General features: G+C 38.5%; 1 protein-coding gene across 5 annotated transcripts in view; it reads right to left on the bottom strand.

Annotated features, from left to right (window-relative positions):
• The window catches only part of IPO11 (importin 11), a 229,948-nt gene that overhangs the window by 27,513 nt on the left and 182,744 nt on the right, over positions 1-19,691 (bottom strand). For all 5 annotated transcript variants that reach the window (XM_063623275.1, XM_063623274.1, XM_055253888.2 and 2 more), the window contains exon 28: positions 9,145-9,240. In XM_063623275.1, the coding sequence (XP_063479345.1) occupies positions 9,145-9,240 (96 nt within the window). The remainder of the gene's footprint in view (positions 1-9,144; positions 9,241-19,691) is intronic.

Here is a 19,691-nt window from a genome sequence, read left to right on the forward strand (position 1 = left end):
TGCTGACACCAGAAAACTTGATCAGGCTCATTCTTGCAGTGGAAACAAGTGTGTTTCGTTTCTATTTCCTACCATTAAAAAAGCAATGTTTGGAGTGACTGCCTCTGATCCAGTCAGTGCCCACTGGTGGGATCAAAGAGTAAGAACCTTAGGATAGAAATCAGAAGTCCTGAAAAACGGCAGGAACTCAATCCCTAACTCACTGCATGGCCTTGACCTTGGGCTGCAATGCTTTTGTCTGCCATGATATAATACAGTGTAGTACAAGCAGCTGGCCAATGGACTCTGACACAAAGTGAGAAAATTACATTACTCTATCAACCCAAAAGCTATTTAATAAAGTGAAATGTCTTAAAAAGGTCTACATCTCAGTTTGTATTTTAGAACTGAATAATAATATGGGGATTCTTTACACTAGCCAATCTATGTCTGTTGCAGACTTGAATTCTAACTGCAACGACTATGGATCTGCATGAAAGCATGCTTTATTCTGCATCAAATTCTTCCACTGCATTCCAAAATCTGTTAACTTACTCATATAGTGAATGCTCTCTGTTCTGCCTCCCTAAATTAAAAGATTTATCATATTAAGAATGGGCACGGTGGTGTACACCTGTAATCCCAGCACTTTGGGAGGCTGAGGTGGGTGAATCACCTGAGGTGAGGAGCTCGAGCCCAGCCTGGACAACATGGTGAAATCCCTTCTTTACTAAAAGAAAAAATACAAAAACTAGGCATGGTGGCAGGCTCCTGTAATCTCAGCTACTTGGCAGGCTGAGATGGGAGAAATCGCCTGAACCCAGGAGGTGGAGGTTGCAGTGAGCCAAGATCGTGCCACTGCACTCCAGACTGGGCAACAGAGTGAGATTCTGTCCCCCCCAAAAAAAAAAAAAACATTTACCATATTAATATTGGAGAATACTCTGGAGATACATATATACAGATTTTACTTCTTTCACTGACCAAAAACTAGACAAATAACAGAATACTGAAAAGCCCAAAGCTAAAACTGTCCTGCAGGAAAATTTCCAATTAAAAGTCAAATCTCATTTTGTTGACAAAGATTAAAGATAGACAGACAATCATGCTTTACATAAAAGACATGTAAGAATTAATAGATTTCTAATAAACTAAAGTGTGTAGACTGTGCATGCAGTAATAGTCATACTAATAAAATAGTAAACACACCAGTTTAAAATAGGAATGACTAATGTGAATATAAGTGGCCACTCCTCCATTCTAAACTCAAGGCAGAAATCACCGAATAGATGCACGCACTCCAGCCTGCTAAATATGAATCTTTCTCAAGAAGAAACTTCAACCAGCTAAACAGAACCAACAGGTGTTAGCATGAAAAAATGAAACCTTTTAAGTCATTTCTGGGTTTAAAGGTACTTGTAGTAATACCTTTCATTTAATCTATACAAACTCTGCCCTAAGTAATTCAGCCATTTTACAGATGAGAAAAGGCTGAATTTACAAACATTCATTGGACGCTGATAAACAGTATTTTTCCTCAAAATTTTTGTTGTCTAAATGAACTTTTCTCTACTTCAGGGTATCAAATTTGGATGCTTTAAAATTGCCCTTATTCTAGCACCTGAACAGAGTAAGTGCAATTGTCTAAAAAAAGCTTAGCTCCACGCTACTTGGAGCCCATATGTGTGCACAGGAGGGATAGTTGGGGCAAAGAACAAGTATTCCAGTCATTTTCTTAATGTCCAATATCACCGATTCTCAAACTTGAGCTTTCAGCTCAACCACCTGAAGGGCTTTGTTAAAGCACAGTTGGGCCCCACACCCATAGTGTCTTATTCAGTAGAGTTTGATGGAGCCTGAGAATCTGCATGTCTCACAAGTTCCTCTGTGATGCTTTCTCATCATTTCCTCCATCATGTTGATGCTAATGTTGTCGAGGAAGTTGTGGGGGGGCACACACTTTGTTAACCCCCGTTCTATGTTAGTCCAAACCACCAAAACGCTTCCTACTTATATTTTTTTACCTCTAGCCTCCAATAAACTGTTTAATAATGATTTTTTTTTAATGCTATGTAACTGACTTTCAGCTAGGCTGATATATGAAATGATTTATGGGCCAGGTGCGGTGGCTCACACCTGTAATCCCAGCACTTTGGGAGGCTGTGGCAAGCAGATCACTTGAGGTCAGGAGTTCAAGACCAGCCTGGCCAACATAGTGAAACCCCATTTCTACTAAAAATACAAAAATTAGCCAGGCACGGTGGCACGTGCCTGTAATCCCAGCTACTCGGGAGGCTGAGACGAGAGAATTGCTTGAACCTGGTAGGCAGAGGTTGCAATGAGCCGAGATCACACCACTGCACTCCAGGCTGGGCAACAGAGCCAGACTCCATCTCAAAAAAAAAAAAAAGAAAACAAACAATTTATGAGTTGTTTCACATAAGACAAAACTGACACTGTTCAGTTGGTCTCTGTAGTGGACACTCTTGCTTGCCTATATAATCAGCCTCTTTCCTAATTGAACCCTGAATCTGTCCAGTTATCCTCTTTTTCCATGCTACCACTGTTTCAGAAAAAGCTGATCCCAGCCCCCCAATGCCAGTAGTTCAATAAGCAATCATGGAGATCCCATTCCCCTGGTCAATGATTACTTTCAGCACGAGCATGTTTAAGGAATGCTGGCCAATTAGACATAAGAAGACATCTAATGCAATGATTTCCAGAAAAGGATTGCCTTGATCTTAAAAAAGACATAAGGAAGATTACTTATCTGTCAGTGGCATTGTCACGAACTGTAATGCCTAGAACTACTTTTTATCGATGAGGGATGGTAGCCTGCAGATCAGGTTAATATGCTGAGGGGATGGAGTAGAAAAAACCTCAGGCTTTGATGATGTTGCTAAGGCCACAGTCAGCTAATCCTGGAGTCACTTACCTACAGTCATTAGGGTATCAGAAACAACTAATTCTTTATTGTTAAAACGGACAGTCCTTGTATAGTCACCTATATAAATATTAATAAAAAATGCACTTCTGGGCTCAGGGCATGACACCCCAGTGAGAAGAAATATTATGAGTCTCCCTCTCCTGTGTTAAATTACATTTAGCCTAAAGTTTCTTCCTCACATATTTTAAGTTCAGCCTGAAGGTCTCTTTGTACACAGTAAAGTGTAACCTAACTGGAAGTGTAGAGATTATAACCTATTCTTGTACCAATCAGAGTTTTAGCCAATCATAGGTGGCCAACTGTTGAACATGTTGAACATCAAATAAGGCAAATGCTGAGCTGTAACCAATCCAGCTGTTTCTGTACCCTATTTCCCTTTTCTGTACCTCACTTTCCCGTTTCTGCTCATAAATATTATCTGACCAGGTACAGCCCTGAAGACACTGTGAACCAATTCTGGTTCTGGGGGCTGCCCAATTTATGAACAATTCTTTGCTTAATCAAACTCTGTTAAATTGAATTTGTCTTAAGTTTAACACCTGATAAACCTACTTCCTTCTACTTGAAAATAAGAGCCATGTAATTCCTAATGTTTCTTTTTTTATCCTGGTAATTAGAAAGTGTATAGCTAAGTTTTATATCCTGCTGCCACAGGTTTCCCCAATCAAGGTTTCTTATTTAAATCCCTTCAATCCTATGTTAATAATTTTCTGTTATAATAAGCACATGCTTTCTTTTGCACTGTCTCAAATCCTCTTACGGTCACTAGACTGAATATAAGCAACTAAATATTGTATATTAGCAGTAAAGACAAAGTGCCATGAAGAAACAGGGAAAGATGGAATGAATTCTTCCTATAAGTCTGGAATGCAATTTTAGAGGTAGATATTTGCTAAGGAGGATAAGGGCTTGACACACCAAGGAGCAGAAATATTATTAGTCAAGCCATGAGTGTATGGCATGTTTGCAGAATGATGAAGAATCCAGGGAGACAAGAGAGAAAGCTGGTGTCTGAGTCAGCACAGAATAGAGCCCCATTAACTTGATCCTGTAAAAAACTCAGCTTTTAATTTTAAGTGAGGCAGAATGGATCAGAGGGGGAAAACTGAAGAGAGAGATTTCCTAAGGAGGTCACTAGGATCTACACAAGTTTAGATAACATACAGATGTCAGAATCCAGGAACCAACATTTCTTCTAGTATTCTCTATTCCATTCTGAAGAGCCGTTCAGTGGGTCAGTGTATTGAGTGAAGGAGAAAAAAGTCCTTATAAAAGCCGAATTTTAACTTTTAGAATCCCAGGCTGTTCTACTGGTCTGAGACCACTCACCAACATCTACCCCGCCAGTCTTCCTCCACAATGGACCAAAGTGACCTTTCTAAGTATAAATCTGATTATGTCCCTCAGTGTGGAAATCACCAGTGGACCTCCACTGACTACAGAATACAGAATAGTTTCAAATAAGACTATTTCCTTTATACTTGGTATGTTTTGTACTTTCTAGCTATAAAAACCACAATTTATGAGTCATTTTCTAACCAAATTTTAGTGCCTCTAGGTTTCTTAAAATGCTGGCTAAAATCTTTTTTTTTTTTTTTTTTTTTTTTTTGAGACAAGGTCTTGCTCTGTCACCCAAGCTGGAGTGGAGTGGTGCAATCACAGCTCACTGCAGCCTCGATGTCTCAGACTCAAGCAATCTTCCCATGTCAGCCTCCCAAGCAGCTGCTGGGACTAAAGGCGTGTGCCTGGCTGATTTTCATTTTTTTTTTTTTTTTTTTTTTTTTTTTTAATAGAGACAGGGTCTCACTACGCTGCCAGGGCTGGTCTCCAACTCCTGGGCTCAAGCGATTCTACTGTCTCGGCCTCCTAAAGTGCTAGGATTACAGGCGTGAGCCACCGTGCCGGGCCGCTAAATTCTTTCTTCCTTTTTACTTCCCAAACCTTGGCAAGGGATTGTCAATTTCATTTCCCAATATTCCTTTCAACAAAAATATTATTGAAGGAAATAAAAGAGAAATACTCTAACCAGACAAGCAGAAAGCAAAGAAGGCAAATCTCTAGCCTCATTAATATATTTTCTTGGCTTAATAAAAACTCTAGCTAAAAAAGTAATAAAAACAAAAAACCAACCAAACCACAAACCCACCAACAAAACCCCAACAAATAAACACATTCTTCAACTCTCAAAATGGAATTCTTCTTTCTTCCAAAAGAATTCATTTTCTGTACAACCCTGAAGAAATACAAGTGTCAACATTAATAGGCAACTGCTGACTATCCATTTATCTTGGAAGATAAACTTATCTAACTTTGAAAAAGAGGAATCATTAGAAGGGAAAATAAAAGCCCATTTCCATTTTTTCCACACAAAATGTTGTTTAAATTTTAAAATGCCTGTTCAATATGTTATGAGGAAAAATCAAGGTATAAAAATAAGCATAGGCTACAGGTAAAAGCATAACTATTTTTAAAAATTATATATGCACGTGTATGTTACATGTCACCCAAACTGTAAATACCTTTCAATCCTCTTTAGCCATACCTACCTGTCCCCATTTCCTGCTAATTCTTCCTCCAAAATATATCTCAAATTCATCTCATCACCACTCACCAAGATAAGACTACTTTAACAGCTGCCTAAATGGTTTTCCCACTCCCACAGCAGTAGGTTCTCAATTTTCACAGTGTATATGAAACATCACAGTTCCTGTTTGCAATGCAGATTCTACTGTGACCCCCAAAGATTCTGATATAATCAGTCTGCACTGAGGAAGGAGAATCTTCATTTCTAACATGCATCCCAGGTTGTTCCACTGATCTGAGACCACTCACCAGCATATACCCCTTCTGTCGTCCTCCACAATGCATCAAAGTGACCTTTATAAGTATAAATCTGATCATGTCCCTCCGGTGTGGAAATCACCAGGAGACCTCCATTGACTACAGAATACAGACCGCAATTCTTTGCATTTCACAAAGGTTACTTAACTAGTTGGCTCCAATCCGCTACATATCCTTGAGAATGATTCTCAGTTTCCCTGGACTCCTTTCTCTCTTGCACCTGGTATTGCTCCATTGGTCCCTGTCTCCCCTTCTAGGTTGTGGGCTCTTTCAGGTGAGAGACTCAGTTGCTTCCTCACACTACACAGTGCCTGGCGTAAACAGTTTGAATAAAAAGATGATCTGTCAACAAGGCTTTCTTAGTGTGATGGCTAATTTTGTGTCAACTTGACTGAGATACTGAGTGCCTACCAATCTGGTTAAACATTACACTGGGTGTATCAGCGAGGCTGTTTCTGGATGAGATTAGCATTTGAATCTATAACCTGGGTAAAGCAGTTTGCCCTCGCCATGTGGGTAGACCTCAGCCAATCCACTGAAAGCCTGAATAAAACTCTGACTGGATGAGGAAGAATTCATCCTCCGGCTGCTTCAAGCTGGGACACTGTACTTCTTTCGTCTTCAGAGTCAACTAGTTAAGTAACCTTTGTGAAATACAAACAATTGTGGACTGTATTCTGTACCAATGGAAGTCCACTGGTGATTTCCACACTGGAAGGACATGACCAGATTTATACTTCAGACTTACACCATGAGCTCTCGTGGGTCTTACGCTTGCCGACGGTAGATTGTGGACTCCTCAGCCTCCATAATCATGTGAGCCAATTCCTTACAATCGATTTCTTTATATATATATATATGTATTTGTCTCCTGTTGGTTCTGTTTCTCTGGAGAACCCTAATACACTACTGATGTAGGTGAAGGAAATAGAGTTTTCTTCCTTTTTTCCAATTCACTCAGTTAGGAGATTATAATAAGAATTCAACAGAACCAGAAAGACTAACTTTTTTGAATAAACTGTTTAAATAAACAGGAAGGGGAAGTTGAAAGCCAAGTTAGCCACATAAGTATGTATTTCATGTTTCTCACACAGGCATTTCTGAAAGTTTATTTATGCCTTATAGTCTCGTGGACTGTAATTTATAGAACTCTATTTAATTCATAGAATTACAAAGTAGGAAGATTTAATAGAGATCTAGTCTAACCACTCTTAGAAACAGAGACACAGAAAAGTGTATCTCCTGCTTATTTCTCAACTGTGTTTCTATATGCAAAGTACCACCCCAGAATAAAAAGAAATCACCAAACAATTCTGGGGATAAAAGAAACCAGTGGTCAGATATGTTCCAGCTACTCATCAATACTAATGCTCAAGTCTAGGCCTTTTAGCTGGGATCCTAAAACTGGTTTGTTTTCCTTACTTCCCACATATTCCCTCTTCCAAAACAAAACTTTTTCTTCATGGCTGAGCTTGGCACATGGAGACCTTGACTCATCTTGACTCTTCCACCAATCTGCTGTGTCACTCTACTTTTTTTGTTGTTGTTGTTATTTTTAGTAGAGATAAGGGTTTCCCCATGTTGGCCAGGCTGATCTTGAACTCCAGACCTCAAGCAATCTGCCTGCCTCAGTCTCCCAAAGTGCTGGAATTTCAGGCAGGAGCCACTGTGCCCAGCTAACTTTTCAGAGCCTGGATATCCTGATTTTTAATTCCATGAGAGTGCACTAGATAATTTCTAAATTTTCTAGTAACTCTCAGATTCTTACCTCTTCCAGTTAAAACATGTTATAATTTTGTTCTACTTCCTACATCCTAACCCTTATCCTTCCCTGAATTCTGTAACACATAGTGCCTTTTTTCTTCCCCTGACTATTAAAGCAAAATCTAGAACTGTACTGTTTGGTGTGCCCTGCACAAAACAAGGTATAACTATCTGCATTCATTACTAGTGTTTTAACTGTGCTATCAGCCATGTCCTCCCCTCAACTAAACTGTATACTCCAAAGAGGACAAAGGAACATCTGATCATATCCTAAATGTTTCACATAGAGTTGTAAACTTTGTCACATATTATGTATACAATTTACAGTCATGTGCCATTGATATCGTTTGGCTGTGTCCCCACCCAAATCTCATCTTGAATTGTAGTTCCCATAATCCCCATGTGTCATGGGAGGGACCCAGTTGGAGGTAACTGAATCATGGGGGCGATTACCCTCATGCTGCTCTCGTGCTTGTGAGTGAGCTCCCACGAGATCAGATGGTTTTATAAGGGGCTTTTCCCCTTTTGCACAGCACTTCTCCTTCCTGCCGCCACGTGAAAAAGGACGTGTTTGCTTCCCCTTCTGCCATGACAGTACGTTTCCTGAGGCCTCCCCAGCCCTGCAAAACTGTGAGTTAAATTAAACCTCCTTCCTTTATAAATTACCCAGTCTCAGGCAGTTCTTTATAGCAGCGTGAGAATGGACTAATATAGCCATAAACCCTCACATTAACTTAAAAAGAAAAAAACCTGCCTACATTGAATGCTTCGTTTTTGGTTTGTAGTCTCAAAAAATTTGATGTTTCCACTTCATACAAACTCCAGTTTTCTCAAAAGCTAAGTGACATATCAGAGACATTATGTTAATATGTTTAATAAGATTCAACAACATATATCTGCTATCCATATTTTTCAACAAAATATGATTCAAGTGACAATCTTTCCCATTTGCTAGAGATGGCTTTATAAACAGCAACACTGAAAAAAAAGAGCATGCTCGGAACATACTAGGAAAAAAACTTACAGGCTAAAATATATTTGAAATTTTAAAAGCTTAATCATCAAACAATGATTAAATCAAAGCAGCTCAATTTCAGGTTGTCGCTGTAACATAATAAAACTGACACCAGCCGGGCATGGTGGCTCACGCCTGTAATCCCAGCACTTTGGGAGGCGGAGGCAGGCAGATCACTTGAGGTCGGGAGTTCAAGACCACCCGGACCAACATGGAGAAACCCCATCTCTACTAAAAATACAAAAAGTAGCTGGGTGTAGTGGTGCATGCCTGTAATCCCAGCTACTCGGGAAGCTAAGGCAAGAGAATCACTTGAACCTGGGAGGTGGAGGTTGCAGTGAGCTGAGATCGTGCCATTGCACTCCAGCCTGGGCCACAAGAGTGAAACTCTGTCTCAATAAATAAATAAATAAATAAATAAGCTGATACCAAGATCAAACAATAAATATTATAAGCAAAATAACAAAAACGTTTCTGTATAAAAGAGAAATTATAAAACTTTCATATTGTGCTTACAGAGTGATGGTGAAAAAAATCATGCAGCATGTATTTAATTATCCCCCAAATCCAATTATGATTAATTAAATAATGCACCTACTCTTTATAAGTTCCTGTTTCAGGATCTTCCGTCATGACATCATGCAGGCCTTCCACTGAAATGTTTATAATCCCACAGAATTTATCTTGGATAACACTAGAATAAAAGAAAAGCAAAACAGGTTAACTGGAATGCTAGGACAGGTTAATTTTTTGTTTTTGTTTTTCCTAAACATCCTCTTGAACATGAAGAGAAATTGCAGCTGTGAAATACAAAAGAAACTTTCAAAATCTATTTCTTGTAACAAAAAGTTTATCTTTGCCTATAACATTACAATATTCTTTTTCACTAATTAGTATGTCTAAATACTAGATGGATAGATTCGATAGTAAAGGAATATTTTAATATTCTTGGATTTATAACAGTCTTATGTTACTTATATAACTACAAAGATAAAGACATAGAGTATTGACAAGTAAAAATTTCTGCTCTTCTAATGACACTGTGAAGAAAAAAGACACGCCAAATTCTGGAAGAAAATATTTGTAAAACAAGTATCTGGTAATGGACTTGAATCTAGGACGTAAAAAGAACTCTGAAAACACAATAAGATGAAAAATAATTTCAATTTAAAATAGGCATCAGGTGCAGTGGTGCAAGCCTGTAGTCCTAGCTACTTGGGAGGCTGAGGCAGGAGAATCTCTTGAGGCCAGGAGTTCAAGACTGCAGTGCACTACGATCACACTTGGGAACAGCCACTGCTCTCCAGCCTGGACAACACAGAGAAGACCTGTCTCTTAAAAGAAACAGAACAAAAACATGTTTTTTAAAAAGGCAAAAACATGAACAGACATTTCACCAAAGAAGATACACAGATGGCATGTGAGCATCCTAAAAGGATGCTCAAAATCATTAGGCATTAGGGAAATTTGAATTAAATTGCAATGAAATTTTTAAAAATTTAGTGTTTTTTAAATTTTTATACATTTAGGGGGTAAATCTACAAAAGTGCAGATTTTACAGACTTTTATAACGTCCAAGAAGGAAAACAGGCAGGCAGTAACACAGACAAAATTTTCGATTAACTTTTCAAAATAGTTATCTAAGCTAAAATTGATGCAACACTTTTTAATAATAACAATCCCAAGAGAGAAATGAATCACAACCTTAATCACCTTAGAATTTTCTCAGCTCCAACCAGACCATAATTATGCTATTTATACATGGTACCTAATTAATATTTAAAGTCATTCTTGCATTATTATATTTTAAATACAGGAAGTAAGTCAAGTTAGGGTAATTTAAGAGACTAAACACATTTTTAGGCACTAAAACCCACAACCAAATACAATATTCCCTTAACTGTATTTATCTGCTTATATCATCCAACAGGGTTAAGTAAAGAATAATTTACTGAAATAGCCAAAGGAAGAAACAAGCCCTGATTTATTAGTTTTAATCCAGAATTTCTACAACAGTAGAGACTACAACAGTGGTAACATTAAAAAAATAGTTTTCCACTTTCCCTACCAGAGGAGGAAGAGCTGACAACTGGAACAGCCCCTGGGCAAGGAACAAACTTAGGTGAAAGCTGCTACAATTGGCAAGCAATAAAGACTGAGATGGTGGAGTGTCCCCACAGCTGCTAGCAGCTAAAATCAAGACTGAAATCCAGAACTTTATACTGACCAAACCCAGAAGGCAGTGCTCCAGGCTTGACTGGAGACAACTTCAACCTTACTGTGCTGAGAAACTGCTTTCAGAGGGCTTCCACTGAGCCCACAGCTCATCTTTTGGAAGAAGTCATCTCTAGCTACTCTCAGTTTCTAGGCTTCCCAGGACTCCCGTCAGCCTACCGCAATGCAGCTTTTGACTCTACTACTCCATGGACAGATGACGTCAATTTGTGAAATTTAGGGGCCACACTTCAGTCTATCTCATGAGATATCTCTGCTGGGTGGACACCATTGGTCTCCCTTCCTGAAGACTCTGCTTCTTTGGCTTCTGTGAGCTTAGCCTCTTCTGGTCACTCTTGTTCTCTGGCATAGACTTCTCCTCTGGGGGGCCCTTCAGCATCATTATTGCCCAGGGCAGTAAAAAGAGCCACATAAGGGAGTATGACTGTTGGTGAGGAGCCAAGATCACTCCACATCAGAAGAGATGGTAGCAGCCTGAAATGGTTTGGTGGCCATGGGAATAAAGAGAAAGGGGTAGGTTTGACAGATGTTTAATGGGTAAACATCACAGGATTTGGCAACTAATTGGCTATGAAAGATAAATGGGAGGAAACAGTCTAGGATGACTGTTAGGTTTCATCTTGGGTGGGTGACTTGACTAGGTTGGTGACTTCGGCTCAATCCAATAGGGGATACAAAGAGAGCAAAGACATGAGAAGGAAGATGATGAAAGTGGTATCCCAGAAGACGAGAGGGTGACCAACAGCACCAAAAGTCAAATAATCAGATAAATCAGGTTCTAAGCTGAGGAAGGGGAGTGACAATTCTTTCAAGAAGCTTGTCTGGGGAGGGAAACAACAGGGTAATAACTAGAGGGAGTGCAGGGTTGAAGGGGTGTTTTTTGGCTGAGGGAAATGGACCAGTAGAGGCTGAGCAGCTCAAAGTGCAGGTGCCAAAGGGGTGGCTGAAGGAGCAGGATCCCAGAGATGGGATGAAGTGGGATCATAACAGAGGCAGGGCTGAACACAAGGATATCTTTGTACATGAGGCAGCAGGACACAGATGTACACACTCCCTTGGAGACACACAGTGGGAAGCAGAAATTCCTGCATTTTGAATTTTCCTCCCTCTGTGAATTAGAAGGTGAGGTTATATATTAGGCCTGCGGGTAAGCAGTTGGAGCCAAGTGGTCAATGTTTATAATAAAGGGTCTTGACCAAAGACAAAAAGATTGCTCAATGGCACTGAGGTCCACCTGCAGTTGAATGCCCTAGATTTGTAACAGCCCCGATCTGTACACTTCTATCATTTTTAGTTGCTATATTTTACACCCCAAGCAGATATACATAGGGAGAAATTGAGTCAGGCAATTCAGGCTTAGAAGCTTGCAAAGCTGGTAGAGTTTGAGGATGAGGGGTTTAAAGAGCTGAGGGTATGAATGAGAAGTCTGAGTTGACCACAGGGCACCTGTTGGGTCAGGTAGAGAATGGGGTTAAAAGTGGAAAAAACAAACAAAAGAAAAACCCATAACACCAAGTGCAAACATCAAAGTTTATGCCAGGCATGGCGGCTCATGCCTATAATTCCAGCACTTTGGGAGGCTGAGGTGGAAGAGTCATTTAAAGCCAGGAGTTCAAGACTAGCCTAGGCAAGAAAGTGACACCCTTGTCTCTACAAAAAAGAAGAAAATTAGCTGGGGGCAGTGGTGCACGCCCGTAGTCCCAGCTACTCATTCCCAGCTGAGATATGAAGATGATCACGTAAGGCCAGGAGTTCAAGGTTGCAGTGAACCATGACGGCACCACTACACTCCAACATGGGTGACAAAGCAAGACACTGTACATTAAAAAAAAAAAAAAAAAAAAGTTTAGTGGTAGAGAGTAAGAAAACTAGAAAATGTGAAGTTACAATAAGACAGGATATTAGAGTTTTGAGCATGATCACAAGGGAGCAATGTGTGGTTGAAGTGGAAGTGCATACAGATTTGAAAAACATCAAGGCCAACTGTAAGGCCATGCTTGAAAACATTCAGGGTGGCAGAATTTGGGATGAAGACTGCAAAGCAGATTTGAGGCCTCGGTGACTCCTGCATAGTGATTGTGAAATTGCCAGAGAACACAGAGAGCTGGTGAAGTAACCAGATAGCAGAGGCCTTCTGACCCCTTACAGACCTCATGAAAGTGGCTGAAACTGTGGTCAGCATCAGGGCCTCAAATTGTCGCTCCACCAGTGACTAGCTACATGGCCTTGGGCAAGTCAATTTAACCTCTCTGTGCCTCACTTGCCTTATCAGTAATATGGAGGCATAAGAGTATCCACAAGTAAAGTGCTTATAACAAGGCCTGCAGGCCAACTCTGTTCATGTTACCGAAGTAATTTGAAAAGGTAATTGTGGCTTGGGATTAAATTCCTAGAAAAGTCTTGTATGCCACACAGCTCAGATCAAAATGAAGATAAAATGCTCTGGAAAACAGTGTTACATGATCAAAGGGAATTCTGACTGATAATGATGAAGACACCAATGTCAAAGTTTGCAAGAAACATTTGAATAAAATTGTATCATGAATAAAAGAAAAAATATTTCTGAAGCAAAATTTCACATTTAAAAATACATATGTGTAATTAAACTAACAACTTCATATAAACACGTTTACTATTTTGTTACAGCTTTATAATAATAATGTATTACAGTTGACCAAAAAACTTTATGCTCAATGACCTTTCTCTAAGCTCTGGAACCTTAAGTACACTGGCATCTTTCTCATCTACTCCTGGCACTCTCACAATCATCTCAAAATTAAGAGATCCAACACCAAACTTATGAGTGCCTCCCCAACAACAAGGAAACCAAAAACAGAGAATCAAAACCAGGCTGTCTTCCTGTTTTCCTTATCTGAGTGAAAAGCATCTCTATCAACCCAGTGACTCATGCTAGAAACCAGGGATTCAGTTTTGACCTTTCTTCTCATTTACCCTTCCATTTACTCAATTCATCAACAAATTCTGTCAAATTTATCTCTGAAATTTTTCCTTGTTTCTACTACTCTATATGCCTATTAACACTGTGCAACAAGCCAATTTTGTCTCGAGTTTAGAGTTTAAACTACTGCCTACCTTTCCAAACAAGGAAACTTCCACTCTTGACTTCCTCTAATCTATTCTCTATACGGCACACTAGAACGCTTTTACAAAACCTAGTATCTTTTCCTTGCTTTACAGCAAAAGTTTATACCTTTCAATAACTTTCCATTACACTTAAAAATCCAAATGCTTAATCCTAGTTTACTCAGCCCTATACATGACCTGGTTCCTGCCCAGCTCTCTGACCTTACCTAGCCTCACATTGTTCTCCACTTTCAAGGGCTGTCTTTGATTAACACTTTCTGGTTTCTGGGCTTTCACAGGGGCTTTCCATCTGCTAGGAATTGTATGGCCTGGATTTACCTGGTCAGTAGCATTTATAATAAGACTACAACTACAACAACAACACTGCAGGTATGGTCCTGATTCTAGACAATGGTGTTTAAGGATGCTTTCATAGATGAGAAGCAGGTAACTGAGGATAAGGGAGTTTTGAAAGCCAAAGCTTGAGGAAACTGCACTACAACATAAAAACGTTTGCTCCTCAGAGCCTCACACAAAAATACAAACTATGTATTAAGTTGTGTATCACAGAAAATATACGGAAAAAAGCCATAAGGTTGCCCAAAGCCAAAGATACAAACTAACAACAGGCTAAGGTTTATGAGCATGTACTGAAAACTCCACAGACATGGGAAGAAATGGAGACCAAAGAAAACAGGAAGACAACATATGTATGTAAGGTCTCCACATTATTCAGGATAAGAAAACTACCTTCTACTAAATTAAAATGTCCTCTATCACAAGATGTCTTGGAATTGAGTCAGAAGCAATGAAACAAGGCACATCTGGGCCAGCAGCAGGTGTACTACACATTCTTCTCTCTCATACTGCTTTCTCCAACATTTCTCTTTTAACCTACCAGGCTTCCCACATTAAAAGTGTGCAGCCACACAAGCTTACCAGCTTCAGCAAAGTGATGACCAGTGCAGGGGGCACTTAAAAAAACAAAAAAACAAAAAAAAAAAACTATGCTTCAGACAGTACAGCACTAGTATAGAAAAAAAATGCCTATTACCTTGTTACTATTGCTGTGACCTGCTCCTATTTCCCTTTTTTTTTTTTTTTTTTTTTGAGGCACAGTTTTGCTCTGTCATCCGGGCTGGAGTGCAGTGGCATGATCACAGCTCACTGCAACCTCCTCCCAATGGGCTCAAGCAATCCTCACACCTCAACCTCCTGAGTAGCTAGGACTACAGGCACAGGCCACCACACCCAGATTTATTTTTTATTTTTATTTTTGGTATTTTTGGTAGAGATGGGGTTTCACCATATTGCCCAGGCTGGTCTCGAATTCCTGAGCTCAAGTGATCCGCCTTCCTCAGCCTTCCAAAAGTGCTGGGATCACTGCTGTGAACCGCCATGCCCAGCCTCTCCTGTCTCCCGATCTACTGAAGTCTGTCCCATCACCACTGAAGCCCTCATCAATAGCCTGACACCAAATGTATCTACTCCACTGACAGGAAGAGGTTGAGATTAAGTTCTCAGTTTTACATCCCAGAAATGAGAGATATGTTTTTAAAATTCCACATTGGAATTATAAATTTTAAAGTTATATACTTTTAATTTATAGTTTATAAATAAATACTATTGATTTCTAATATTTGTCATTTGTTATGAGGGGAAAACGAATTACTTTTGATACGCCCTGCAACTTTAATTATAATTTGTAATACTCAATGGAAAGAATGGATTCTATTCTTCCTCAAACACAGCCACACTAAATTAGAGCCTATTTTTGGGTGCTCTAATCAAGAACTTTTAATAAATGGTAGAGATAAGAACCTGTAGTAAATGGTAGAGAAATACAGAAATCTTAAGAAAGGTAAGCTTCCTTAGCTATATTAATTTAGAATATCATTTAGTTTTAACTTAGGGCTGCTCAAAATGTGAAACAATGAAATACAGAAATTGTACCCAAGAAAATTATTATGCCTATAACACTTCAATTATATCTTAAATAAGTTTTTTAACTGTACAACTACCAAACAACAGTGAAATATGAGCTGGCTAATATTTTTCAAGGGAGTAGCTACTTACTCCAGCTCTGTTTTGATTAGTAAAAAAAGAAAATGTTTTTAAAAGGAAATAGCTGACAAAGACTGAAATGAACATTTAATGAATACCACTGTGTAGAACTATAGCTCCATATATAAATTGATATTAATATAATTGGTTTTCTAGTTGAGTCTAAATCAATTAGAAGCTATATTTTCAAAAAGCAAAAATTTTGATAGATTTTCTGAACTGCCTTCTTTGAACTTAGGAATTTTAAGATAAAAATACTTTGTTATATAAATTTTTCTGAACTTCACATAGCCAGCTGTGTTGCTTGTGAACATCTTTAAGAGGGTACGGTTTAGGTGGTAAGGAAGGGAGGCATGGAGAAGTTTTCAGTCTACCTTATGTATTTCCGCACTGTTTAAATTTTTTCCCAATGAACAAGTACTTTTAGTAATTAAAGAAAAACATAATTGGATTTGTAGGAGTTGGGAAGATACAACAAAGAAAAAAATACATTATTAAAAATGTCTCTCAAGGTGAACAAAAAGATCGCTCTTCCATAACAAAACAAATTACTTAGGAAAAATAATGTTTATTTAAACATATTCACATTTTCTGCTGAAATTATAATCCCCGAAAAAGCATTCAGCTAAGCAGGGAAAAGCAAACCATTGTTTGAAAACTCTTTGGGGTTGGTGGGGCTTTATTTATGCAAATTCTAATATATCTTAAAACTACTTTTCAGCTCCTTTCTGATTTTCTCTCAGATGTGTTAACACAGTGTTTCTCAACGTGTGGTCCCAGACCAACAGCATCAGCACACTTGTTAAACTGAAAACTCACAGGCTCTATTCCAGACCTACTGAATCAAGAACTCTGGCCTGGATATCCACATGCAGAAGAATGAAACTGGACTCCTATTTCTCACTGTATACAAAAATCAAGTCAAGATGGATTAAAGACTTAAAAATAAGATCTGAAACTATAAAGCTACTAGAAGAAAGCACAAGGAAAACACTTCTGGACAAAGCTTTTATAGCCAAGACCTCAAAAGCACAGGCAATAACAACAAAAATAGACAACTAGGCCTATATTAAATGAAAAGGCTTCTGCACGGCAAAGCAAACAAGGGTGAACAGAAAACACACTGAATGGGAGAAAACATTTGCAAAATATTCATCTAACAAGACCCTAATATCCAGAATATACCAGGAGGTCAAGTAACTCAACAGCAAATAAATCAACAAAAAACCCACAAAATAATCCCATTAAAAAGTGGGCAAAGGAACAGACATTTCTCAAAGGCAGACATACAAATGGCCCAGAGGCATATGAACAATCTTCAACATCATTAATCACTAATTGCATTTGAAATGAAAATGAAAACCACAATGAGATATCATCTTAGCACAATTAGAATGGCCATTATTAAAAAGACAAAAAATAACAGATGCTGGTGAAGATGCAGAGAAAGGGGAACTCTTATATACTGCTGGTGGGAATGTAAATTAGTACAGCAACTATGTAAAATAAATTCTAACTATCATCTGACCCAGCAATCCCCACTACTGGGCATTTATCCAAAGAAAAAGAAATCAGTATGGAGACCTGCACTCCCATGTTTATTACAGCACTATTCACAATAGCAAAGATCAGGAATCAACCTAAGTGCTCATCAGTTGACAAATGGATAAAGAAAACTGTGATATATGTACACAGTGGAATACTATCAGGCCATAAAAAAGAATGAAATATTGTCATTTGCAGGAACAAAGACAGAACTAGAGGTCATTATGTTAAGTGAAATAAGCCAGGCGCAGAAAGACAACTATGACATATTCTTACTCATATGTGGGAGCTAAAAAAAAAAGGTGATCTCATGGAGGTAGGGAACAGAATGATAGATAACAGAGGCTGGGAAGGTTGTGTGTGTGTGCAGGGAAGAAGATGAAAAGAGGTTGGCTAATGGGTACAAAAATACAGTTAGATAGAAGGAGTTAAGTTCTAATGTTCAATAGCAAAGTAGAATAGCTATAGTTAACAACAATATATTGTATATTTCAAAATAGCTAGAAGAGAGGCCTTGTAATGTTCCCAACACATAGAAATGATAAATAGTTGAGGTGATAGATATCCCCAATACCCTGAGACTTGATCATTACATATTCTATGCATGTAACAACATATCACACGTACCACATAAATATGTACAAATATTATCAATAACAATTTTTTTAAAAAGAAAAAACCCTGGGAGGGGTAGAGGAAGGAGTCGGGGTAGCACACTGTGCTTTTATAAGGCTACCAGGCGATTCTGTGTTTGAGAACCACTGTATTATGGTAGAATAAACAATATTGCATTATAATTATTTTCATTTCACAATATGAACTTGATAATTATCATTTGGCTTAAATACTCCCAGATAACATGTTCCAGGCTAATTTCATATGGATTGTACTTTTCAGTAGTTAAAAAACACAAATTTCGGGGAAAAGGAAGAACAGACACAAACATGAAAGATATAATGCTTAAGAAAAAATTTTAAATACATATTTGTGGTTCAGGTCACTATTAATGAACCAACGAGCATAGGCACTTACTATAATCCCTAATATTCTGCAGTACAAATATTCTGCAAGTACAGATTTATGCTAATAAAGAAAAACATTATATTACTTCTATTACCATCTATATTAAAGATTCTTAATCAAGGGCACTAACATCTCCTAGGGACTCTCTCAACTTCTACAAGGTCTTATTCTTCCCCACTTACCTATTTCCCAAAACCATGGCTCAAATGGTTATTGTTACTGTAAAGGGTGTATCATACACTTCCAGTGTACTGGATAGATGAAAGTTTAAGAATTATTGGCCTTTACCATAAGACCTCGCTTCTGAATTTCTGCATGATATATTATTTCCATTTGGAGATCCAGTAAGAACCTCAATCTGTCTAAAACTGAACTCATTATTTTGCCCCACTCCTTTTCTTTCCATAGTTTAGTGAATACAGCAGAAAACTGCCTAAGCCAAAAACCTACCATCTTTGACTTCTCCCTCCCCTGCCACCCCTCAACCAATCAGCAAGGCAGTTCATTTTACTTTCAAAGTACCTCTGGATCCATCCATCCTTTTTGCCAGTATCCTGGCTCAGGCCTCTATCATCTTTCCCCTGGATTAGTAATTCAGATTCCTACTCAACTAATTCTGGCTCTGGTTTTATTGTTCCTTCCAGAAAGAGGGAAATTTCTAAAGGGTAAATCTAATCATTTCACTCTACTGCTTAAAAATCCTTCAATGGCTCTCTGTTGCCCTCAAGATAAAGCATGTAACTACAAAGCTTTCATCACCTGATCTCTCTTTCGGGCTTTAAATCACATACCATCATTCACGATGCCAGCTGTACTGCATTTTAGTTCCTGAAAAGCAGCATGTTTTCTTCTGTTAACCCCTCTGACACGATGTTGCTCAGCTCTCTTCACTGGGCTAATTTCTATTTATTCTTCGTGATCCAGTTTTGATGTCACTTTCTTCATAAAGCCATCTATCACCTCCACAAATGTTATACTCAACAGCATCTCCAAGTACAGTACTTATCATCGCACTGTGCAGTAACCATGTATCTCCTCCTCTAAATTTCAAGCTCTACCTAGAATAAGAACCATGTCTATTTTGTTCATATTATAATCCTAGAACCAAAGCAGCAATATAGTATAAAACTGAAAGCATGAGCTCTAGTCAGAGAGGCCCAAAAAGTGTTACAAGCTGTAAGAATTTGGCATAGT

Source organism: Symphalangus syndactylus, chromosome 18 (genome assembly GCF_028878055.3).
Source record: "Symphalangus syndactylus isolate Jambi chromosome 18, NHGRI_mSymSyn1-v2.1_pri, whole genome shotgun sequence".
NCBI lineage: Eukaryota > Metazoa > Chordata > Mammalia > Primates > Hylobatidae > Symphalangus > Symphalangus syndactylus.